The sequence below is a fragment of the Corythoichthys intestinalis genome, chromosome 10 (assembly GCF_030265065.1).
Source record: "Corythoichthys intestinalis isolate RoL2023-P3 chromosome 10, ASM3026506v1, whole genome shotgun sequence".
Lineage (NCBI taxonomy): Eukaryota > Metazoa > Chordata > Actinopteri > Syngnathiformes > Syngnathidae > Corythoichthys > Corythoichthys intestinalis.
This window is the reverse complement of record NC_080404.1, coordinates 29,464,766-29,492,183: the sequence shown is the minus strand read 5'-3', so window position 1 is coordinate 29,492,183 and position 27,418 is coordinate 29,464,766. Positions and strand designations below refer to the sequence as shown.

The following is a 27,418-nucleotide window of genomic DNA, read 5'->3' as shown; positions in this document are numbered from 1 at the left end:
CGCTTTTAATTACTTGTTTACCACGGACAAGCTCAAATGTCAGCGACTTTATAGAACAATACTTGGTCAGGCTGACATTTATTTGTCTCATTTCAATGCATCGGTGCACAACTGAAAAAGAGTAGATGTGCTAAATCAAAGATATATGACTGAGTAGAATTTGATTGGATTGAATAGGTGTACCTTATGCATTGACCGATGAGTGTATTCGCAGTAGGCTGGTATCCAGTTGTCGATTATGAATAATTAGGAAGCAATCGTGAGCTGGTGTTTTGAAATCTCTATATTATTAAACAACATTTTTTTTTTCACAAATGAGTGTACGCCCTCCCCCCCGGGAAGACATATTAAACCCGTGGATGCTCACCCTAATGACACCATTAGACTTATTTAATGGAGTCCGTAAAATGTCAGAATCGGTCTAGCTGATAAAGACCAAGCGCCGTGTTGAATTTTTAATAAACGAGCATATTTTATGACATCAAGCCTGGGGAAGTTATGGAAGTGGTCACGTGAATGCAAACACAGTGCTTAAAAGAGCACGTTCACTTTAGATGTCTGGATTTGGAATAAGAAGAAGCCTGATTTATTTTGTATTTCACATAATATTTGAATTTAAAATATTGCTCTACCACAATCTTGAAACATCTTTGGCAATGAACTATGTTGAAATGACTTGAAGATCTTAATTTGGACAAAAAGGTTCTTTGCCGCCATCTTGTGGAATTTATGAGCAATTCTAAATTTGAGGGTGTCAATTACACAAGGATACTCTTCAAATATCTGCAGTTTTGGAATGGCTCATAAATTTGATCAGATTTTTAGGCGGCATCGTTTTTCTTTCAAATTTAATTTTAAAAATGCATTTTATTATGAATAATAATTTAATTTTAACAACAACAACAACAACAACAAAACCCAGGCTAACTTCATCGAGAAGTTCTATGAAGTATAGTGGAAGAATCTTGATTTAAGCCACCATAGGAACTCTTTTTAATTTCTCCTTTAAAGCAAGCCTCTGTATTGTGCAACAAGACAAAAGCCCTCGCCTTTCTATTCACCCTTGTGAAGGGTGCACCTTCAATTTGTGTTAAGCCATGGGTACTGGGTAATAAACATTATCATTGCTGAGGAATGGCTTGACATTGAAACCATGCAAGTCACTGCAGATTGGCATGATGTGTGATGATAATGATGGTGACTCGGGTGGGTGTCATGCATCCTATGTTAGGAATGTGTCAATGAATCAGAACAACATGCGGAATGAAGAAAGGAACAGACGAAGGGTTTATGCATAGCATCTATTATATATCCTTCATTATTGTAATAATATGTAATCTGTCCCTTGTTGACAACTGTTTGCTACTACATTTTATAGGTCTACTCTACAACACTTGATAAACTTAAACTAATTAACATGTAACATTGTTTCTGCTAATGGTAATTGCATAAATGTCACCTAGCGATTAGATTTGACTCACTACTGACATATTAAGCCAACGTTGTCCTACTGGTGTATAGAAAAGATGGTGGAAAATATTACAAGTAAGAAAAATATGTTTTCATACACTGAAATGTTCTACTAGTGGGAAAAAAAGAACACAATGGACCTTGATTTGGATGTATCAAGGATATCCAGTAAATATTCAAATGGAGAAAGTAGGGGATTCAGAAAATACAGAGTGGCATGGTGGATAGAGACATGAATGTCATGCAGGGAGGACAGCATGGTGGGAGGTACTGCTAGGATTCAGCATGACATTAACCCTTATGATGCGGATAATAAAGGGGGCATATGGTGTGGAGCACGCTTGTTGAAATGTAATACAGCATCAAGCATGCACGGTAATTACAAACTAGAGTTCTCAATGACCAAACAGACCTCTGCTAAGGCTCACGTCACTTGTAAAATCAATGAGTGAAGAATGACTCTTAAGGAGGACTTTGCCTTTTGTTGTGAGGTAAGTTGAAGTGAGTTCACAACATGCAGGGCTCGTATCACAAATTGTTGAAGGAATCACTCGTATCTGAACTCACCCCTGCATGTACACCTTACGAGGTTGAACATTTAAATGAAATTAAAGGAAACAGCACACACAACAACAAAAACTTCTTGACAGAAGACGATACGAATGCCGTTTCTCTCTGTTGGCCCATCTGAAAAGAAAAAAAAAAAAGATGATAATGAAAAGCAAGCTTCTTGTGTTACATCGTTCAAACAGAACTGAAAGGGCAATCTTGAATTACACTTATTGAATTATTTAGTGTTTATTGACCAAATCTGAGATGTGTGAGCGTTCCCCCTGAACGATGACCTGGGGCAGGGGGCCTAAAAACGTGCAACGGACAGTAGCTCTTCGTCTGATCATGTTGCGTGCATTTTGCTAGATCAGTTTTAAGTTTCATTGGGATGGAAAGCGAGCCCTCCTCATTTTGTTCTTCTTCCTGTATTCACATATGGTAGCTATTCTAACAAAAACAGGTTGAAAATGCTCACTACACACGGGAAGGCCAATGTTCACCTTTTAAAACAACATTTTTTGTGGGGCCACAATAGTCATGTGCCACAATATGATGACTTGTGTGATTGTGTATTCTCTCAGAACAACTGTCTATCAGCCTTGTGTGAATATGGTTATTAAAGTACACACAGAATTACAAAAATACATATTATAAGAGTTTGTTTCTCTGTACCTCAATCTAACAACATGACAACACTGGTCTGATTTCTCCTTAAAGGTACTATACAGTGGCGCAAATAAGTATTTAGTCAACCACTAATTGTGCAAGTTCTCCCACTTGAAAATATTACAGAGGCCTGTAATTGTCAACATGGGTAAACCTCAACCATGAGAGACAGAATGTGGAAAAAAAAAAAAATCACATTGTTTGATTTTTAAAGAATTTATTTGCAAATCATGGTGGAAAATAAGTATTTGGTGATTTTGGTCATTACCAAAAGTTCATCTCAATATTTTGTTATGTACTCTTTGTTGGCAATAATGGAGGCCAAACATTTTCTGTAACTCTTCACAAGCTTTTCACACACTGTTGCTGGTATTTTGCCCCATTCTTCCATGCAGATCTCCTCTAGAGCAGTGATATTTTGGGGCTGTCGTTAGGCAACATGGACTTTCAACTCCCTCCACAGATTTTCTATGGGGTTGAGATCTGGAGACTGGCTAGGGCACTCCAGGACCTTGAAATGCTTCTTACCCTGTTGCCCTGGCTGTGTGTTTAGGATCATTGTCATGCTGAAAGACCCATCCACGTCTCATCTTCAATGCCCTTGCTGATGGAAGGAGATTTTCACTCAATATCTCTCGATACATGGCCCCATTCATTCTTTCCTTTACACGGATCAATCGTCCTGGTCCCTTTGCAGAAAAACAGCCCCAAAGCATGATGTTTCCACTATCATGCTTCACAGTGGGTATGGTGTTCTTCGGACGTAATTCAGTATTCTATCTCCTCCAAACATGAGAACCTGTGTTTGTACCCAAAAGTTCTATTTTGGTTTCATCTGACCATAACACATTCTCCCAGTCCTCTTCTGGATCATCCAAATGGTCTCTAGCGAACAGCAGACGGGCCTGGACGTGTACTTTTTTCAGCAGGGGGACACGTCTGGCAGTGCATGATTTGAGTCCCTGACGGCGCATTGTGTTACTGATAGTAGCCTTTCTTACTGTGGTCCCAGCTCTCTGTAGGTCATTCACTAGGTCCCCGCGTGTGGTTCTGGGATTTTTGCTCACCGTTCTTGTTGTCAATTTGACGCCATGGGGTGAGATCTTGCTTGGAGCCCCAGATCGAGGGAGATTATCAGTGTTCTTGTATGTCTTCCATTTTCTAATAATTGGTCCCACAGTTGATTTCTTTACACCAAGCGTTTTACCTATTGCAGATTCAGTCTTCCCAGCCTGGTGCAGGTCTCCAATTTTGTCTCTGGTGTCCTTCGGCAGATCTTTGGTCTTGGCCATAGTGGTTTAGAGTGTGACTGACTGAGCCTGTGGACAGGTGTCTTTTATACCAATAATGAGTTAAAACAGGCGCCATTAATAGAGGTAACGAGTGGAGCCTCATTAGACCTCGTTAGAAGAAGTTAGACCTCTTTGACAGCCAGAATTCTTGCTTGTTTGTAGGTGACCAAATACATATTTTCCACTCTAATTTGGAAATAAATTCTTTAAAAATCAAAAAAGTCATTTTCAGTTTTTTTCCCCCTACATTTTGTCTCTCATGGTTGAGGTTTACCCATGTTGACAATTACAGGCCTCTCTAATCTTTTCAAGTAGGAGAACTTGCACAATTGGTGGTTGACTAAATAATTATTTGCCCCACTGTAAGTCATGGATATCTACCTCATAACTATGGCTTAATTTTATTTTTTTGTTACGGTCGCATTTCCACTGTACAGGATTTTTAGAGTTCATTTAAAATACTTTTTCTACTCCATAAATGCTCCACCAATTCCCGGATGAGTACTACCTTCAGTGTAGAGACTTCGGGTTGAACACTCTGGGCGAACATGCACCTGTGCACTTCCCCGCACGTCCCCGCAGCAGCAGTGCTGTCTCCGCTTGGCAAAACACTTTTCAAACCCACCTAATACCTTCTACTAACAATAAACTGTCACGTTTGCTATTTTTAGGTTTCTGGTGCTGAAGTGATGGGTCAAACATTCGTTGCTTTATGTTTGTACTCGTAAAACCATTTGTGCCATGCAAGAGTTTAGCATAGGCTTCAGTTACACTTTAAGCCAGAAGTAGGGTGACGACCTGTTCGGTTTTAGGCCGGACACTCAGCCATTTCAGTTATGTGCCCGGCGTCTTGCACAACAAATTAGCCAGATTTTTTAACATTAAATGGATGAAAGAGCACGATTTCCTCACCAAAAGCAGTCGAGACTCGTTCCACGGTTTCTGCACTGTGACATGACTGACCTGGGTGTGAGCTACAGAGGTCAAGCAGCCAAAGAACGTCACGCGAAAAGCGTGAATCTTAAAAAAAATGAGGCGAGCAGCAGGTGCTCGACATTTAAACATTTTTTCGAGAACCCTCATCGCCTCTGGACAACAAAATAACTGCAGCTGAACTTTGTAATGTTGTTCCTCTTATATAGAGTTCACTTCTTTTGAGCAGTTCAATGTTCACATTGTTTTTACAGAAAAAAAGTCTCGTTTTAATAATTTTGTTTGTTTCAAATGTTTCTTGTTAAAACCATTTCAAAGTAAGATTTGTTCTTGGGCACTTTGCAATTTGAAAACAGGGTATTGTAAACTAAATAAAGTGTCCCCCCAAAAAATCAACCTTTAATTGGATTGTTTTTTTTACTATTTAGTTACACAAATATGATTTATAAACCGTGCAAAACTTTATTGTCGATGAAAATACACCGCAATGTATTTAAAAATTACCTTATTGGCCCAAATATAAGACGGTGTTTTTTGCATTGAAATAAGACTGAAAAAGAGATGGCGCCAGATATCATGGAAGCGATGTTCTGTCATGATAGATCTCAGCTACTCTAAAGTTTAACCAGTTTGCATTATTTTATTGCAAAGTTTTTCCTTATTCCGATTTGTTTCAAGACTACAGTTACAGTTAGACTTCACTTTGATGGTTAATGCAGTTATTGCATTTGTTGTTGTATCACAATAGATTGGTTTATTTACATTTCAAAAACTAGAAGCCATTCATTTACGAATGTGATTGCACTTTAGTTTACATATTTAAATGTTCAGATATTAAGATTTGAATGAGGCAAAATAACATGCTTTTTCTCTCAAATATATTGTTATAATCATTTGTTTCGGATGTACTGTAATTATTTACTATATAAAAATTTATTTGGTGTTCAAAAAGTCTTTTTTCAAACTTGAGTCTTGAAAAAGAGGGGGTCGTCTTATAATCAGGGCCATCTTATATTCGGGCCAATACGGTATATATATATATATATTTTTTTTAGTATGTGCTCCATTTTTTGCGTGGCACGGCCAGACTGTTCTCCCGATATTTTCTAAACACCGGGAGAACAGTCTGGGACCCAGCTCTTCCTTGGCCTCTCGAGCCCAAACGAAAGCAACCGTGCAATCAGATTTATTTATTTGCGTGACTTGTTCTTAGCAAGCAACGTCACTCTTGTACGTCAAAAGTCGTCTCCACAACAACACGGATGTCGACCGGGAGAGCCGAGAATATGTTCCAATCCGCGGTAAATTTAGTTTTTAAATGACCAAAAACACATTGAGTCGCTAAAACCAACAGTCCACTCAAAAAAATGAATCAGGCAGGTTGTAAAGTTTACTAAAAGACAGTGTGCATTTTCAGCAAGAAACCATCATGTTTTCAAGGTGAGCATGATTGAATCATGCAGTCTCTACATAAACATTAACAGTGAATGAGGAGTTTGATTAGATATTGTTGATGCAACATAATGTTAATGTGTCTTTCCAACTAATTGCAATAGTCTCGTGATTTCTCGCGAGATTAAAAAGTAGGATTGCCAACTCCCTGAAAAAGTAAGGGACACCTCATTGGTACCGTCATTATTGAATTATTATTTTGTATGTGAAAAGAGATTTTTATTAGATGGGACTTTGAAAGGCAAAGGCCCAGCTAGTAAAATTCCTCAACTTTAATTTTATTTCTTTCTTTCATAATCTTATTATCCACATTTTTTCGGCGCAGTGGAGACTCCAAACCGTTTGACCGACCGGCACCGTTTAAATATCAAAATGACCGGAATTCCATTCATTTTTAATGGCAATCATTTTCCCTTCATTTTCAATGACAGGAAAACATAGGTGGTTGTGATTTTTGACCACTTACCATTACAGCCCATTGACATTGAAGTGGCGCCTAAGTAAGTCAATACCACTGACAGCTATGTACGTCCATGCCATTGACTATCATGAATGTCGCTACTATTGATGTCAATGTACTGGATTCCATTGAGGCATATATAAATTGATGCCATTGGCGGCCATTTACGTTAAAATTAGGGCTGTCAAACGATTAAAATTTTGAATCGAGTTAATTATAGCTTAAAAATTAATTAATCGTAATTAATCGCAATTCAAACCATCTATAAAATATGCCATATTTTTCTGTAAATTATTGTTAGAATGGAAAGATATGACAAGACGGATATGTACATTCAACATACTGTACATAGGTACTGTATTTGTTTATTATAACAATAAATCCACAAGATGGCATTAACATTATTAACATTCTTTCTGTGAAAGGGATCTACGGATAGATTCTTAAAGGATAAATGTGAGTTTTTATATTGTGACTAAATATTGCCATCTAATGTATGCGTTGAGCTTTCAGTAAATGATAATGTAGTGACAAAACTGTTCTGCCCAAATGCATGATGGGAAGTGGGTAACCATGACTGTGTGTGGCGGCTGCAAATAATATATCTTCTCTGTGTTGTGTATAATGCATGGTGTTAAGAAAAAGTCATTCATCCCCACGTTGCTCGCCTTAATAGCTATATTTGTTGTGGAAGAGATGTCAAAGCTTTACGCAATTATGAGCACGGTCCAAATGAATGCCTGTATCCATTCCACTCACCTGTCACTGCCTCTTAGCTCTGTATATACATAGAACGTCGCCATTGTAGTCTGTTTGCGGCAATGCGTGAGTGGGTCGTTCCGTGCATGCGTTATATTTTAATGTGATTAATTTAAAAAATTAATTACCGCCCGTTAACGCGATAAATTTGACAGCCCTAGTTGTGCCTTATGTTTGTCTCAACATGTGTGCTTTATGTTAAAAGAACACAATTGCTAAATACTGAACGAAATCAATTTAATCAGGTGCAAATTATGTATTTCTTTAATGTCGGTTCAACATGTATTTTGAGGTGAACATGAGCTCCTTATGTTGGCTCAACAAGAGTGCTTTATGTTCGGGCAACATGAGTGCCTAATATTGGCTAGACATGTGCTTTATGTTAAAAGGACACAATTGGTAAATGCTGAAGGAAAGCACTATTATCAGGTGCAAATTCTTTCCATAATTTTTTAATGTCGGTTCAAGACCCCATTTTTTTGAGTGTATCTCGCGCTAGTCATGTTGAATAAACTTCTCCGTTCTCCTCGTATGTTTATTTCCTCCCGCTAGAGTTTCTTGTCGCTTTACCAGCGTTATGTCCACCCGTCGCTGATTGGTCCACTCCGCTGTCAGTTTGCTGTGACTTGCTCCACCCTGGAAATTTGATCCGCGGAACAGTCACCAGACTCTATCGCTGGAACAGCGGTGAGTCTGGAGTTCCAGGCATCTCCATTTTAACCTAATGGAAGTGGTCACCCTACCCGTCACGAGTAAAAAAGTAACAAACTCTTACAACCATTTTCAGGCAACACTTGACTGAAGCTTTAATTCAGCACTAACATTGTCAGGCGTTGCTCATAGTGGCTGTCTCAGGCTTTCCTCAACCTGTTTCAAGTGTGTCTTCCTCCATCCTTTACTGATCTTACTGACCATCTTGGGGGGGGGGGGGCTCTTCAATGGAACGTTAAACTGCTTCTCTCTAGTGGTTACTATAGAGAATTGCAGCTCTGCTTGGTTCATTTCAGGGCACTTTTTGTGGTTACAATAAAATAAACCCTTAAAGACCTGCAACATGAAGCAATTATCAGAGAATCCCAAAATTTGAAAAATAAGGTCCTAATGGAACTTTTTTTTTCAAATTTGTAAAAAGAAATGTCAAAACGAATTTGTGTAATAAGCGCTCTAATATCTATAACCCTAGCTAAATCCTGTTTTTTTCTCATGGAGCCTGCAGATGCATGTGTTGACTTGCATCCATCTTTTTTTTTTTTTTTCAAAAAGAAATGTCAAAATTCTGAATTACTCTCAAAATCATGAAATTTTAGGTGTATCAAATGTGATACATTTGGCAATAAAGGGTTAACAGCACTTTCACTTTTAATGCAGCTCAACCAGGTTTTTGCATCTCCAGACACAGAAATGCAATGAATCACTAATGGTGTCAGTATTTTTGCTTTTTTCATGTTTTATCAACGATGTCATGAGTGTCTAATTTTAAGATATGGTGAACATTTTAATGTGACGAGTTTCATGTTTGAACTTACTGTAATTTTCGGACTATAAGGCGCACCTAACTATAAGCCGCCACCCATTAAATTAGACACAAAAACAACATTTGTTCATTGATTAACCGAACTAGACTATAAGCTGGAGGTGTCTACACTGTATTATGGGGTATTTACACCAAGAGATATTAACCGGTAACACTTTTTTTGACAGCGGCAACATAAGACTGCCATTAGACCAAATGAACAACCATTCATTGCTTCAAGAAGCTTCATTCGGCCATCACTGCTCCCTTGGGGGAGACAGTGAACCTTTGCTGCCACCTGCTGTGAACACTGTTGTCGTCCAACATGCCTCCGAGCATTAATTTGCAGTGCTACAAATGTAAATAACAATCAAAATTCATGTTCTGTGTGAAATATTTCTTTAGTTACTGTTCCAGGTGTTATGGTATTTGGTAATACTTTATTTGACAGTGGCGCCATAAAACTGTCATAAGACAATCATAATTATGACATGACACTGTCATGGGCATTAATGAATGCTTATAACAGATGTCATTTAGTGCCATCTGGTAAATTATCTCACCTTTGAATGGATGGGAACGATCCGAGGTGGACGTAAATGTTATTGACATATTTTGCTGGATGACACTTAATGACATCTGTTATAAGCATTCAGTAGTGCCCAGTCAAAGTGTCATGTCATGATTATGGGGGTCTTATGACAGTCTTATGACGCCACTGTCAAATAAAGTGTTCACTATTAACCCAAATAAATCAACGAATAAACCTGGACTATAAACAGCAGGATTCAAAACGAGGGGAAAAAGTAGCGGTTTATGGTCCGAAAATTACGGGAGTAAGGTTCAAGTTCAGACACGCCAGTAATTACGCCAAATGCGGTATGCCAGGTGCCACCATTTTAGGCACAAACAGTTCAATTAAAATCTAAAATGATCAATCAATGTCATTTTCTTGCCCACTGTGCGTCATTACAACTAAATTAAACCTTGTTGTCTTGCTAAATCAACACAGGATCTTTGGTGATGCATTACAGTCAGCGTTTCCAGATTGCGTGAGTCGAAAAGAATTGGGCTACTTTTTACAAAATTTGGCAAATTTTGGAAGGAAGCGTTTTGATTAGTTATAACAGTTAAACCTGTAAGTAAACATTACGAAGTTCAGCTACATTACTTTCTTTCAGCAGCATCTTCTCTGCTCTAATAATATCTGGGATTTTAGCGCCTCCAAGCGCGTGGAGCTTTGAACTGCATGTAATTTCTGATTTGTGGGCACACGATCAAAATCAATCAATCAATCAATCAATCAATCAATCAATCAATCAATCAATCAATCAATCAATCAATCAAATAAATAGCATAACATAAAAATGCTTCGGAACAGCAGGATTTGCCTCTACATTTGAAAAATGAAATTTACAATAGTTTTTTACTTTTCTAAGAGGAACTACATGTCCCATGTTGCTCATTGGCGAAACAGCAATGATTCCACTACAATGTGTCTCCCACTGTTGATTTTTTTTTTCTGGTTATAATATTAGAAATATAGATTTAGTTGTATAATGAAAACTTCATATCTTGAGGTCAAGGGCGTAGGTTTGCATAGGGACGGTGGGTACAAAGCGCTACCAACTTTTCAGGAATCCCAAATTGTCCCCACCAACTTTTAAGCAACATTCTTTGCCTTATATAATGACTTCAGTTATATAGGTAATTTTGCTTGTCTTCCCATATGTTATAATTGTTGTAATTGACCCCACCATTATTAAGTTAATTATTTTCATTATGTTCAGACTTACATGTACCGCATTCCACTTGCTGAATGTGCCGGTCCATTAAAAAAAAAAAAACTCCTAAACACATATTTGATTGGCTGATGATTTGACCCCCCCCGTCCCCCAACACACACACATTAGATATTAGAAATATTAGGGGTGTAAGATGTTTTTTTTTCATCCAACAGCAGCCACTGTAAGAAATGTAAAAATACATCAATGTTGTGGAAGTGGGGAACACACCACAAATTTTGCTACTGAAAGTCCAACCTGCATCAGAGTTAGTACAACATTAAACTGTGTGAACTTGCTAACCTGCAAAATATGAGTAGGAAGCGGCTTAGAGAGAAGTGTCCTCCTGTATGTGTTTTCTACTGTTAACATTAAATTAACTGTGAGAAATGTAGTGAGCCGAGGTTTACCTCCTTCTCCCCAATTTGACTTTTTGTTATTTGTGGTCTTAATGAAGCCCACAGGAGCTTTCTTTTTTTTTTTTTTTTCTTGTTGAATTTGGCTGTGCTTGTTGACAAAAGCTGTAGTGTTTTATCTGAAAGTCGTTTCCATTTTTATTTATTTTTGTTATTCCTTGTCAAATACGTTTTTTCAGCTATATTTAATTTCTTTATTTAGACAATGTTGAGGAGTCTTAAGACAAATTGTTATTTATTTATATTTTTTAAATTTCTGGATAGTTAAGAGATGATTAACAAGCTTATATTTATTGTGTATGTTAATATAATATAAGTGATATTCAAATAATTCAATTTAAATTTGCTCATAAAATCCGGACATTTTTTCTGGAAGTTTTCAAAATATTTCTTTAGTAGTTTTTGAAAACACAGTTTTGAAATGAACGGTGTAGGCTCAATCAATACTTTTAAAAGTTAGTATAAGTCAATACAGATTTATTTTGAATTGATAATTATGAATGTCCCGTCTCCAGCCAAAAGTGTACATGGAGGTTATGCCATATTGTCCCTACCAATATTGAGACCAAACCTACGCCATTGGTTGAGGTTGTATTTTGCCCTGGTTTGGACGGGTTTTACGATGTGATTAGGCTGGAGATTGTCTTTTCTATCTGGCAACCCAGACAGGCGTGAGTGAGCCCTCCGGAGTGGTCGATACATGGTAGTGAGGAGGAGTTTACGCTGACATTTTCACTTCGAGCATCTTGTCTTGCTTTTTTATTATATATATTTTTAAACATATATGTTCACTCGGTTTCGGGCTCACTTTGAATCCAACGAAGTTCCTCGTTAGGTTTTTAAAGCCCAACATCACGCGCCGTCTCCGGCTGTGAAGGAAGAAATAACGGCGCTGCTGGATTGTTGACTGGAAGCATCCGTCTGGCTGGAGCTCCATTGCTACTTCCCAATATATACGTATATATTTTTACTTCCCTTAGCCGTCACCTTCTTCCACTACTCGACTAACTCCTCACATCTACAAGACTTATTTGGACGTATAATACTATACGAATATCGATATTGTTTTATAAAACTTGGCTACAAGTTCCTATGGGCTAACCTTGTTAGCATGTACGATTCCTGATAAACAAGAGGACTGTTTACTTGGATCCTGTGCTGTTTTAAACCTAGTAAGTAGAAATTATTCATTCCAAAAATTATTATCATTTTCCATGTTGAGTTTGTCGCTCGACAACGGTAAAACCGCGGATGTTGCTTTTTATATGGATGACTGTGATTTGTTAACGTCACTCAAAGTTTTATGGAATCGGGAATAGCATCAGCTTTTGGCTTACTGTAATTTTTAAAATTAACTGTATAGCACCACTCAACATGGGAATCGGCAAAAATATAGACGAATAATTATTGTCTTGCAGTACCTCCTCAATACTGCTGTTCGTTCTGCCTTTACGTCGTTTTTTAACTTTCTATAAATGCACATGATTTGTCAATATTGCTCGATACTGTTAGAGAACTAACAACTTCTGTTTCAACTGCCAAGATCTAATTGAGAGCTGATTCAAAGTGCTCATCTCATGACATATTAGGTCACAGGTGTCAAACCGATTCCAGAAAGGGCCAAGTGGGTGCAGGTTTGCTTTCCAACCAATGAAGAGGACATCTTTTCACCAATTTCTGGAGAAATTACACTTGGTCTTTCCTTTGTGGCTATACAGATCGTAGCCCCGCCCAAGGCTATCAATAGAATGGACAAACATACCTATCAATGGCATTAAACAAATTAAATCCCATTAGAAATGAATGGGAAATTTGGACGTCCATGGCCGCCAATGGCGGCACCCTTAATAAGCGTCAGTGGAATTTGGGAAGTTTGGGGGACATGTCCTATTGATATCTGGTCATTATCTGTTGATTTTCGGAAAAAAAAAAAAAAAAAATTCCCATTGAAAATGAATGGGAAAAATTTGGACGTCCATGGACGTCAATGGCATCACCCTCCATAAGCGTCAATGCAATCGTGGACATCTGGGGGACACGTCCTATTGATATCTAGTCATTTTCTGTTGATTTGGGGAAAAAAAAATTCCCATTGAAAATGAATGGGAAAAAATTTGGACGTCCATGGACGTCAATGGTATCAACTTACATAAGCGTCAATGGAATCCAAGTACAATGGCATCAATAGAATGAACAAGCATGCTGAAATGCCATTAGAAAATGAATGGGAAATTTGGACGTCCATGGCCGTCAATGGCGGCACCCTTCATAAGCGTCAATGTAATTGGAGAAGTTTGGGGGACACGTCCTATTGATATCTGGCCATTTTTTGATGATTTGGGGGAAAAAAAAAATCCCATTGAAAATGAATGGGAAAAAATTTGGACGTCCATGGACGTCAATGGCAGCACCCCCTATAAGCGTCAATAGATCTTTTACTTGTGTAATCAGTTAAACTTTGTCAGATGCTGCTTGTTTCAGCAGGAAGTTCATTGGTTAAACTCTCTGCGTTGTATCGGTTGGAACAAAATCCAGCACCCACTTGGCCCTTTCTGGAATCGGTTTGACACCTGTGTAAATTAGGTCAACAAAATATTGGAACGAGCTACTAGCTACAGGGTTCACTAAATCCGGACCTCGGTGCCACTTTTCCTGTCATGTTTTCCATGTCTCCCTCCTCCAACAAACTCGAATCAAAATAATCAGGATCATTATCAGGCTTCTGGAGAGGTTGCTGATGACATAATCATTTGATTCAGGTGTGTTAGGGGAGAGAGACGTGGAAAACACAACAGGAAAAGTGGCACCGAGGTCCAGATTTAGTGAACCCTGTGCTAGCAGGTGTAGTTATTCTATCTGATTTATAGTTATTTACTTTGCTGGGTATCCGATGGGTCTTAAAAAGTGAATTCAAGGCCTTAAAAGGTCTAAAATTCTCCCAAAATATCACAAAAGGTCTTGAATACGAATTTGAAATATCATAAATACCTAATGACGTTACTTTTATTTAGAACATGCATGAACTTCAGTCCGCTTTTAAATGTTTTGATTTTTGAGTAAGCTATACAATAACTACAAAGTGGAACTACCTGTGCTGCCCGGTCTTTTGTACTTTTTTTGCTGGTATCGATGTGGGTCTTAAACTGTATTCATTATGGTCTTTAAAAAGTCTTCAATTTGGCTTGTTGAAACCTGCAGAGACCCTGCTTTGGAGCCCAATGTAGACGGATGGGGCTCATAATTCCACAGATTCAGTAAGAAGTGAGCATGTGACATGATTAATGTTTAACCAAAGATGTTTCACATGCCACTTTCTTGCCCTCATGTTGTAAACTTAGCTCTCACGGGCAGGAGTTCAAATATAACTCGGGCCTTTGACTTTAGGCCAGACGTCACCTTTTTTTTTATTTTTATACCATGTCTTAAACTGCTGTCAGTCAAATGTGTGTGTGTTTAAATCTGATCTGCTGCAGTCCAGCCGATGCATTGTGCTGTGACATCAGCATGTCAGCAGTAACTTTGGAAGTCTGGCTCCTGGTCGAGCAAGAGTGTGCGTCAAATCTACGTGTGTGTTCCTAAAACACCTGTCAGCTCTGCTTTTGGAGCGTCGCGTCACCTTGAGTGGGAGTGTTTTTATCATCTAATTCTTCCTCTACCCAACTAACAGCTGAATCTAGGCTGCACGAACCCCCCCCCCCTTGCTTTTTTGTGTTTAATTTTGGTGTATGCTTACTTTCTGATATTTTTGTTATTTTTTCTCTATAGAATTGTGTGTGGTCACTCTGTCACTTCTTCCCTTTGTGTGGTAACAACACCACAGGGCATTGGGCAGGTGGGTGATTCTCATGAAAGCTTGGCATGTACGTTAATTCAGGACATTTACCAAAGCTATCTTAAAATAGCTAAACGCTGTGATGACTCAATATTTTTTCCCATCAACAGTTTGAGCTCTTAATTATTTTATTAGCAGTAAAATATCTAATTGATTAATGTCTAAAAACATAATACTACACATTATGGTAATGATCACCTATGGTGGTGAGGTAGGCATACAGTGGGGCAAATAGGTATTTAGTCAACCACTAATTGTGCAAGTTCTCCCACTTGAAAATATTAGAGAGGCCTGTAATTGTCAACATGGGTAAACCTCAGCCATGAGAGACAGAATGTGGAAAAGAAAACCAAAAAATCACATTGTTTGATTTTTAGACAATTTATTTGCAACTCATGGTGGAAAATAAGTATTTGGTCAATATCAAAAGTTAATCCTAATACTTTGTTATGTACCTTTTGTTGGCAGTAACGGAGGCTAAAAGTTTTCTGTAACTCTTCACAAGCTTTTCACACACTGTTGCTGGTATTTTGGCCCATTCCTCCATGCAGATCTCCTCTAGAGCAGTGATGTTTTGGGGCTATCGTTGGGCAACACGGACTTTCAACTCCCTCCACAGATTTTCTATGGGGTTGAGATCTGGAGACTGGCTAGGCCACTCCAGGTCCTTGAAATGCTTCTTACGAAGCTACTCCTTTGTTGCCCTGGCTGTGTGTTTGGGATCATTGTCATGCTGAAAGACCCAGCACCGTCTCATCTTCAATGCCCTTGCTGATGGAAGGAGATTTTCACTCAAAATCTCTCGATACATGGCCCCATTCATTCTTTCCTTTACACAGATCAGTCGTCCTGGTCCCTTTGCAGAAAAACAGCCCTAAATTATGATGTTTCCACCCCATGCTTCACAGTGGGTATGGTGTTCTTCGGATGCCATTCAGTATTCTTTCTCCTCCAAACACAAGAACCTGTGTTTCTACCAAAAAGTTCTATTTTGGTTTCATCTGACCATAACACATTCTCCCAGTCCTCTTCTGGATCATCCAAATGCTATCTAGTGAACCGCAGATGGGCCTGGAGGTGTACTGGCTTCAGCAGGGGGACACGTCTGGCAGTGCAGGATTTGAGTCCCTGGCGGCGCATTGTGTTACTGATAGTAACCTTTGTTACTGTGGTCCCAGCTCTCTGTAGGTCATTCACTAGGTGTCCCCGTGTGGTTCTGGGATTTTTGCTTACCGTTCTTGTTATCATTTTGACACCACGGGGTGAGATCTTGCACGGAGCCCCAGAGCGAAGGAGATTATCAGTGGTCTTGTATGTCTTCAATTTTCTAATAATTGCACCCACAGTTGATTTCTTGACTGACACCAAGCGTTTTACCTATTGCAGATTCAGTCTTCCCAGCCTGGTGCAGGTCTACAATTTTGTCTGTGGTGTCCTTCGACAGCTCTTTGGTCTTGGCCATAGTGGAGTTTGGAATGTGACTGACTGAGGTTGTGGACAGGTGTCCTTTATACCGATAATGAGTTAAAACAGGTTCCATTAATACAGGTAACGAGTGGAGCCCCGTTAGACCTTGTTAGAAGAAGTTAGACTTCTTCGAAAGCCAGAAATCTTGCTTGTTTGTAGGTGACCAAATACTTATTTTCCACTCTAATTTGGAAATAAATTCTTTAAAAATCAAACAATGTGATTTTCTGTTGTTTTTTCTCCCATTCTGTCTCTCATGGTTGAGGTTTACCCATGTTGACAATTACAGGCCTCTCTAATATTTTCAAGTAGGAGAAATTGCACAATTGGTGGTTGACTCAATACTTATTTGCCCCACTGTATATAAAAACATAACCATTAACAATATTGAAAAAGGCCAAACAGTCTCATCTTGTAAACATCGCTTGTCTTGCGTTCTTTGTGGGGAATTATGGCTCAAAATAACTTTATTTAAAAAAAAAAAAAAATAAATAAAAAAAAAACACTGATTATGACGGACCATGAACATAGCGGAATAGTAATAAAAATTGCAGGCTTGGACAGTAGATTTTCCTTAAATATTTGTTCATACAAAGTAAGAAACCATCATAATCTGCTAAATTATATAGTTTTAAACACATTTATATGTTTAAAAAAAAAAACTGAACATGATGCCGTATTGAAGTGAACATATCAAAGCTTTTAATGGATGCATTACACAAATGAATTCAATCTAAAATCAGTTAAAAAAACAAAAACCTACAAAATACTATTTTGGTAACATTGTGGACTGGGCCATATAATTGACATAACTTCCTTTCAACTAAAAATGAGCTGTTTCAAGTTTTCTTGATAATATCCATAGAATCTTCAAAGACACAGGTTAGCTTCATGAGAATCACCCAGGTGTCCTTGAGGTTGGCAGATAAGATGGACCAATAAATTTTGCAATCTATAGGCTAGAGTGAGAGTTTTATAACTGCTAAGACTAATAAACATTTGCTATAAAGACACTGTAAAGGTGCTCCAGTAACTCAGTTCCAGTATCTCAGTCCATAAAAAGACCAAGAAGTCCAGACGAGTGATTTAATGGCAGAAAAGTGATGATGATTTTAAGGGACTATAACTACCCTGGATAATAGTATTTTGAATGTTTAATTTGGGACAATAATAGATAGGGGTTTGGTCATTGATCCCCTAGCTCTGACAGCTTCAGTCCCATAGTGTCACCAGGCCTCTCGATGAGTTCATTGATTTTTTTTTTTTTTTTGTGTGTGTTTGTTTTTATGTTCCTGACATTGATGCTGCTTCCCCAGTAGACAGCAGCAGAGTAGATGGTATTTGCGGCCACAGAAGATCACCAACATTTCATGGCACATGTTGTAGGATGTGAGCTTGCTCAGGAAATAATATTGTTCCCTCCTTTTAAACATCATTTATGGCCATTAGGGTGAGCATCTTATCTAAGCTAATGCTGGACTGGTCAGCAACCACGCGTGACAAACAACCATTCATTTACACATTTAAACTTCAATCAAAAATCTGAACGTGCACCTAGATATAACCAACAAACACACAACAAAAGTAGATTTAAACCCCTCCGAAATGTTCCAATTGATTTGTCTATAGAGTGTAGGGGTGGGAACCTCTTGGTACCTCACGATACGATACGATTTCCGATATGAAGCTCACGATAACGATGATCTCACGATATAGCAATACAGCGATTATCGATACATCGTTCACGAAATCATTCTACAAAACAACTAATAAACAGAAAAACAAACTATCTTCATCCTTCTGCTTTAAGTTTATGTCCAATCCATTTGAACTGGGAGGGTGGCAGCAAATGAACCCCACCCACTTCAAGCAGGCCCCTCCCACTTCTATAGCCATGAGTGGCAGCCAGTTAATGCCAGGCAAAGAGTCATTTTGGGCCATTTCAGGTCATTACCTGTTGATTTTCAGTCACTTCCTGTTGATTTTGGGGCATTTTATGGGCAATTCCTGTTGATTTTGGGTTACAGAACAGGAAGTGAGCCGGGAATCCCACAAATGAATAGGCAGTGACTCAAACTCAAAAGGAAGTTGCCTGTAAATGCCCTAAAATCAACAGAAAGTGACCTGTAAATGCTCTGATAATCGGAAAGAGTGTCTGTCAATGGGTGCCATTGAGTTAACTGAAACACTATTATGTAGTAAGATTTTGGTAGCAACCTGTTGGTTCCTTCTTTAAAATTTTTTTTATTTTATTTTATTTTTTTATAAACATTGATCCCTTCTTAAAACAATATCTCGATTCTTGGCATGAGCATATCGATAACCATTTGGGATGCAAAGTATCACGATATATCACCATTTTGATATATTGTCACACCACTAATAGAGTGCATTATATGAATTCCCCCATGTGAGAATTACTGTGAAAAACGTTCATCAATCACTTACGTGGGTGAGCAAAATGGACTCTGTGGACTTATAGATAACAGCCTGATGAGTTGAATTCAAACAATTTAAAAAAGATCCATAAAATGTTTTCCCAATCTTAAACAACTTTGTGGTGATTTGCATTATCCAGTGTGTTGGTGAAGTCATATGATCTGCGGTTACAAGTTATGTGGCTCTCTTTGTAAATATTGAAAGCCCTCTGTGTTGCTTTGACTTCTACTCTGATCCTCCAAGCTCCTCAGACTCTCCATGTGGTCTGTCACTGGAGCTAAATTTAGCCTCGTTGAGTACTTCTTCACTCTCTGGGTAAAACTGCAGATGTTAAAGGCCTTGAAATAGATCAGCTTGGCAGATTCAGTGATGAGTTTGCAAAGTTGCCAAATGCCAACAGCTCTTCCTGCATCCCTCTCTGCCCATCTATTTGAAATGATGACTGTCAAAGATGCTCTTAGTGAATGGCACTTGCCTACAACAGCTTAGCCTCTTCAATCCGTGCAAGACGGTCAAGTTGTGACAATTAAATGTGACTCTTAAATGCACATTAATCCTGTCAGTGGGGCTCAAGTCAAGGTCGTATTGCAGAGCAGCAGGAGACGTCTGCTTGTGTGCTTACTGATTACGCCATCAGTTTCATCATCCATCTATTTTCTTTAGCGTGTATCCACATTAAATTTGCTGTAAGCCTGGACTGGTTGCCTGTCACTGTCAGTCACAGGGCACATACTTTTAGACCAGGGATTGGCAAACATTTTGACTTGAGGACCACACTGGGTTCTAAAAGGAACAGTTGGATGGTGTATACCGTATTGGCCCGAATATTAGGTGTTTTTTTGCATTGAAATAAGAAAAAGTGGGGGTCGTCTTATATTCGTGGTCTAGACGTTATACCCATTCACGACGCTAGATGGCGCCAGATATCATTGAAGCAATGTTCTGTCATGACAGATCTCAGCTACTCTCAAGTTTAACTAGTTTGCATTATTTTATTGCAATGTTTTTCCTTATTCAGATTTGTTTCAAGACTACAGTTACAGTTAGACTTCACTTTGATGGTTAATGCAATTATTGCAATTTTGTTGTTTTATCACAATAGATTGGTTTATTTACATTTCAAAAATCAGAAGCCTTTCATTTACGAATGTGATTGCACTTTAGTTTACATATTTAAATGTTCAGATATTAAGATTTGAATGAGGCAAAATAACCTTCTTTTTCTCTCATATATATTGTTATAAGCATTTGTTTCAGATGTACTATAATTATTTTCTGTATAAAAATTAATTTGGTGTTCAAAAAGTCTTTTCAAACTTGAGTCTTGAAAGAGAGGGGGTCGTCTTATAATCAGGGCCGTCTTACATTTGGGCCAATACGGTATTTGTGTTAATGCAGTACATTTTCTCATGCCCGGAATAGAAACACAAGGGTTCAGTTTAGAGCTGAAACGAATACTCGAGCAACTCGAGTAACTCAAGTTTAAAAACTGATCGGAGTAATTTTATTCCCCTCGAGTAATCGTTTATTTTGACAGCCCTAAGCATCACGTTTTGCTCGGACTACTTTTAATGCGGGACAACGCACTGATGTCACGTGCGTAGAGGAAGAAGCAAAAAAAAAAAAAAAAAAACTTACTGCAGCCGACAGCCGCTACAAACGACGCCGACGTTGCTAAATACTAGCCTGCACGATGCTACGTTGGTAGCAGGTAGTGTCTGATGCGTCTCATAGAGATCACATGTATGTTGAACTAGATGCGAAATGACAGTCAGCGGCGTTAGTAAACAACCGCCATCTTAAAGCAGTAGAGCGCTAAGCGCTAATAAAGAGCGCTAAGTGCTAATAAATAAGATTAACGTTACTGTCACTATCCCACGTAACGTTAGCCCTGCGGAGGGCTAGGTTTCTAATTAATTATGACCACTGCTGATTCGTGGCTAATGTCTCTTACATACAGGCTTTAACATAACATAGCGTTGTGGAGTGATGAGGGTGTAAAATAAAAACTTAATAATGCGAACAATCAATTTTAGCTCAGTAGTCATTGCTGGATAAAACACTGGTCTCTAATGTGCTCCATTACAGCCTGTATCATACATTTATTTTGAACACTGCAAAAACTCAAAATCCTATCAGGACTTAGAGTTTAGACCAACTTAAAACTTAACTAGAACTTAAAAATGGCTTGACACAAATAGGATTTTTTCCCCACGTGTTTCAGTTGAATTTCTAACTTTTAAGTGATGTGTGTTATCAGGCGTAACGGCATTTTTAGGTAAGAAATATATACCTGTAATATATACATATATATATTTTTTAATAAGATCTAAAAGTTTTTTGAGTGAAAGCAGTGAATTAGTCTTTTTTTTTAAAATTCTAGTTACATCTGAGATGCAATTATTGGCTGTTTTCAACAATATACATTGAAAATAAAGACATTGATTGACAGAAAATGGTTCAAGATTAGATGAAATGTCTTGTTTTCTCATGTATATTTATAATTGCTCTTCACCTAAAAATATATTTGTTTTATCCGATTACTCGATTAATTGATAGAATTTTCAGTCGATTACTCGATTACTAAAATATTCGATAGCTGCAGCCCTAGTTCAGTTGAATAATTATTTTTTCTTATTCCTCATTAACACAGTGTGCGTGGTATGGATTTATTCTACAACATTTTTGCACATCATAATTAATCAATATGTATTTTAAAAGATTTCTATGAAATTTAGTAACTTTGAAATAATCTCTTTAGTCACAACACAAGCAAGTTTTTGGAACAAATACAGATACTGAAACTTTTACTAAGAGAATTTCCTGTCTGAGATAGGACAGGCATTGCCTACTTTGCTATTTTGTTCTCTCTGGTGAGCTCATGAGATCATATGGTAGCATGCACATTGCACATTGACAGGTTTATGTGGTTTTCATCAGATCTTTGTGCAGGGTTCCTACTTTGATTGTCACACAGTCAAAGTTTCTGTCTTCGTAGCAGATTTTATTACTTTGTCAAATTCAACTTTGTTGTCACCCCTATCTTACCTTGCTTTTGCTTGAAGCCAAATCTGGAAATTGAATGATTTATATACCAGGGGCTTTGTTCTTGTCCTTAAACAGAAGGCGGGTTCCACCAATGTAGCAGTAAAACATTTATGTCCCCACCAGACAAGGAATAACAATACACACATGGACACGTTCAGTTGTTGCACTTCCAACTCTGATGCTTATGTTTAGTTTTGACAATAGTGGAAACTGGCTGGTTGGTTCTCAGCGTCTAAGGGTAAGGCTTTTAACATTTTTTGCAATTGTGAAAGTATTTGTAAAGTATCAGCTTTTATTATAGGTTATGTTCCTGGCTGCCACTCCCTCACTGTCACTACTTGTACTTCTCCTTTCTCATCTCTCCCGTGGCCGTCCTTGGCGTCTCATTGGATTAACGTCGCTTAGCATCAGAGCCTACTCAGCTTGGTGTTGTTTTCACTCAATACACATTAGCCTAGCGTCAGTGTGGCTTTCATCCCCAGCTTGTTCTATTAGCTCTCTCTAATGGTGCTCTGTTAATCGCTTCATGAAGAATGTGGCGGCCCCGCTACCGGCCTTTCTGCATGACTGGTCCAGGTTATTACTCCAAAGAGACGCTGATACTGTCAATATGAGCAAGATGATGCTGCACTTTGAGATACATGGAAAGGTCAGAGTTTATGAATGGCTATGTTGAATCTTGGTGTTTTTCGTCTTATTTGATAAGCAATATGTAGGATGTATTTTATGTAATTTATTTTTAATCTATGCTGTCCCATGCATAATTAACATTTTGATCTATCAATAAGAAACTCAAATATAAATTGATTTCTGCCTTGACTTTTGACCTTCAAACTTTCAAGTCACGAACTGCCCCCCCTTTTTGCAAGCCAACATTTCATTTCCCAGTCAGTTCCAAAAGATGCCTGATGACTGCAGTGAAAATAAACCAACTATGCTAAATACTAATTGCGTGCATGTTTTAAAGTCATCCGAATTACAGTACTTTTTTTTCTTCATTGCCTTGCCATTACTGACTGAATCACGATTTTGTGAATAATAGTATCAGTAATGTCATCCAAGAAGGTGGGGTGGGGGGGGGGGTTTGCCAGGGGTTTGACAGATGGCGATCACGGTCTAGTAACCCACCTCAGAATGTGTGTCAACTCTAGAGTGAATTCTCACTGGTGATCAGTGAAGTGACCCACATAAAGGCCCATCACAGCAAATGTGTTAAGGTAGTCCCTCTGTGTGATGTGAATGAAATTTGAGAGGCTGTATGGTCGAACTCCAATTTAGACCAATTTGGCACAAAGATTCACACCCGTCGCTGGGGGGCAAATAGGTCTTTGCAGTGGCCATTCCCTAGGGATGTTGACCTGATTTCCAGTGTGGTTGAGAGTTTGTCTGTACGCGGATTTGCCTATGTGTGTTTATTGATGCGGATTAGGACAGTCAGACTGTGCCAGTGGCAGAGTGCAACTGATTGGAGACACGTGAGTTTGTGCATGGGAATGAGGGGCTGCACGACCCCCCCTCCCCCCCTCCACCCGGAGATACGATAGATAAATTAAATATGGATTAGATTTCTTGAATCAGCAGTTCATGTACTGGTCAAGTATGGTGCATCAACTAACAGGATTGAGAGTAAATTGTAAACACATGCAGCAGTGGGTTAGGGTTACTGTCCATTGTTTTCCTTTTTACCAACATTGACCAACCAGAGGCATCTACTGAAATTTGCAAGTTCATCAACCGGCACATCTAAAGCTCTCTCATCATTGACACACCCTGATCACATTCATTAAACAATGTTGGCCTTATTCCCAGATTCCATTTCATCCCACAGGCGTTGTATCCGTCAGCTCTTTTAGTTGTTGGCCCCGTGTGCTTGTGCCATCTTCCCTAAAACCCACTATGGGCTACAGGTCGGGATTCGATTTGTTTGATTGGTTGGTTCTGATAATGAAGTGCCCCATTTTTTTCCCTTCTCAACCAATATGTCCATCCAACCGTAATTTTTTTTCTGTCTGTTCTATCCCCAGCTGTGTGAGAGTCCACATTCATCCATGTCTCGGTCGGTCTCTAATGGAAGATAAAGCATTGACCAAGTCTGCCATGGTTTCAAGACTGCCCAAGTTTGGTGGGCGCTCTGGAAGTGGTGGAGCTGGACATTTGTCCAATGGTTCATCTACCCAGGAGGTCAAGACGTCTCCTGCTGGAACGCGGCCAAATGGTGCTATTCGAACCTCTCCTTTTTCTTTGAAATGGAAGAAAGAGGAAGGGACAGCACCTTTTAGCCTTACCAGCCCTACCAGTCCCGTGGAGGGCAGTAAGGACAAGTCTAGACAACTTCCCTCACCGGGGACGCCAATAATGCGGAGGTCAGGTGCATTGGCGGTGGCTGCCGCAAGCCCTAAGGCCATTCCAAAGCAGTGCTTAAAAATAGCTCCAAAAGACAGCATCAAGCTCGGTCAAAGTTCTCTCAACGGCACACCTAAAACAGACCACACTGACACAGAGTCCCGCCTTGTACGGCCCAAGTTATCTTCTGTCTCAGCAATAAGTAGTTCCCAAGACCGACTTTCTCAGTCTAGCGAAAGCCTGAAAACCCTGGAACTGGAGAAGATGGTGCGCTCACACAGCTTCACGCACTTCAAGCAGATTCCATCTCCCAACAGCCAGCCCATGATACGTTCCTTTTCCTTTAACCGGGCTGTGGAACTAGCCAAACCTCTGGTCAACACTCAACTCCGACCGCCTCGAAGCAGTCTGCTCAAACCCCCAAAACTTGGCAATGGACGATTAAGTTTAGGACTCGGAGGTTTGCGTGTTGGCCATGGAGGTTCTGGATCTTGTGGTGGAGTTCAGTACAACCAAACATCTCCAGCTTCATCCTCACTACCCACGCTGTCAGCTCCCTCAACCCCGAGTGCTTTGAAAAAGCCTATGCTCTCCACTTGCGGTTTGAAGAAGTTATTGGGGAATAGTAGTGGATCTCTGGGCTTCAGGCAGGCAAACGCTGCAAAGGCCAAGCAACAAAAAAATGTAATTTCTGGTTGTGTTCAAGAAACTGGCAAACCTTCATCCATCTCTCCATATGGAGATGCTGATCCTATTGGCTATAGTGAAGAAAGAGACAGTCACAATAACATTTATCAATGTTCTACCGGTGGACGACAAAAAGAAGAGACTGTCATTTCACAAAGCTCAAATCAGGCAGCAGTAGATTTTCAGGAAGACATGTCCTTGTCTTCTGCTTCATCCTTAGACAGAGGGAATACCAGTGAAGAGTTTCTAGATGACTTGGACAGTGTAGGGGATGTATTTAGTGATGGTGACCCTCCTCCAAACCCTGACAACAAAAAGAAAGATGACAATCTCAGTGAGACCAGGGACTGGGATCTGGAAGGTAAATCAATTAAATTGCTCAAATCATCTCAAAATGTTATCATATTAGGACTTTGTTACTGAGTTTTGTGCTGTCCGTCAAGGCCCTATGCAGGACTCCCAGGGACCGATCGGGAGGTGTCCGGAGGATGTGGATGTCTGCCTGGCTTCTTCTTTGGAGCTGTCCCCCTCCAACAGCTCTGGGGGAACCTACATGTGGGATGAAGAAGGTCTGGAACCCCTTGGTGGACCTGGGTCGTATTCATCCAAGCTCTATGACGACTCTGACCTCAACAGCATTGTGAGTCTGTCTACCGTAGTATGATGATTGAGTACATAATACATAAGTGCCAATAATTGCTTGTTTTTTTTCCATTTGCTATTGTCAAGAGGGACATAAAATATGAGTAAGAACATTAATTTTATTTTTAAATGAAAAAGTTCTTGATACAAACCTATTGACATTCGGTAATATCGTATACCAAACTCATTAATTTATGGTATTTGTTGGACGATTTGCCTTGATTATATTATATTTGTCGTATAACACAAGTCTATTTGCTTCTGGCAAGGACCGCTTCCTGAACTGCTCAATCCTGTTCTTAGAGTGGAGGGATTATCACCATTTAGAAAAAAAAAACAACTGACTAATTGGACCCAGTAATATGCAGCTCATTTCCAAATGGCTCAACAGAAAATATTACTATTCTTATATTTTTTAGTCTTGTATTCAATTTCAGTTAGATTTATTTTGTCCTTCACACACAAAAATATTGAAACCTTAAATACATAAGCTAAAGAGTGGTAGCTATAGCCAAGCAGACATGTTGCCCAGATTTTAGAAATTGTTATGCTGTCATTCATAAATTTCTATTTTAAAATCGTGAGGAATCAGAATATCCCTCAACTGGAAATTCCCTTTTATACTTAGTAGTTTTTTTCCATGCATAAAATTGTTAGTTCCTTTCTCAATGGATCTCAGGTATCAAACTAACACTTTTTCAGTAACCAGTGCTAATTTCCAATGAGGGGACCACCACCTAGTATGTAGTCCTCATAAAAGATTTCATTGAATAAGTTTTAAAAAGCTGCTGCCACTTATTTGCCTACATTCTTGGTTATCCCTAAAAGGAATGTTGCTCTTGCTTGTGCTAGTTCTGTGTGTTCACGTACCATGGCACTTGATCTCGGGAACACGTAAAGAGCTTTCCGGAAGCCAGATTAGAAATGGTATAATAAGGCATGTCTTTTAAGTAGTCTTGTCATGTGATAGTGACATTCAACTAGATAAAAAAAAAAAGAAAGAAAGTAATGGTGATTTCTTTTTGTCTTTTAGCTAGACAAGCCACTAATGAAGCTAACTGACAACATAGATTGCTAATAAAAACACTTTTTGAGCCATTATGACAGTAGATGTTGTCATTAGTTCAACATTATTACTAGTTCATTTCTGACATTATATAAATTTCAAGGACTTGAGCAGAAATTGATTCATGTTTTGACATACAGTTTAGATATACCTACATGTATAACATTGTTGCTCATGCTCCTGACAGAATGAAAAAAAATGTTTTCAGGAGTGTAAGATTATACTGTATGGGAGTGTGTTCTTTACTGCTTTCATCTTAATTGCACATGCCTTAACCATGCATATCCGATTAAAAGTCATTTACTTTGTCTTATGGACTATTGTGCATACTAGATTAGTGCAGCTAATATCATGAGCTTTTTTTTTTTTTTTGAGTTTCTGACTTTTTATTTTTTTTTTTGGCCAAAACGTGCACTTTTTTTTTTTTTTTTAAACATGCATTTTAGAAAATGTGACCTGCTTCAAATCATGTGACCACAGTAATCCTGGCCACACACTCTCATGGCAAATTTTGCTACAAATTACTTTGCAGTCAGGATGATTTTTATTGTACAAATGGTGATAGATTAAATTACAATAATGCATTGTAGTAGCATA

General features: G+C 38.8%; 1 protein-coding gene across 3 annotated transcripts in view; it reads left to right on the top strand.

Moving 5' to 3' along the window:
- Positions 1-11,982: 11,982 nt before the first annotated feature.
- Positions 11,983-27,418, top strand: part of ccser2a (coiled-coil serine-rich protein 2a) — a 59,077-nt gene continuing 43,641 nt past the window's right edge. Inside the window, exons 1-3 of one of the 3 annotated variants that reach the window (XM_057848226.1) lie at positions 11,983-12,469; positions 24,108-25,474; positions 25,557-25,753. In XM_057848226.1, coding sequence (XP_057704209.1) covers positions 24,151-25,474; positions 25,557-25,753 — 1,521 coding nt within the window. In that variant the 5' untranslated portion in view covers positions 11,983-12,469; positions 24,108-24,150. Of the gene's footprint in view, positions 12,470-21,680; positions 22,733-24,107; positions 25,475-25,556; positions 25,754-27,418 lie in introns of those variants that run through there. The other 2 variants (XM_057848224.1, XM_057848225.1) reach the window with 2 other exon arrangements.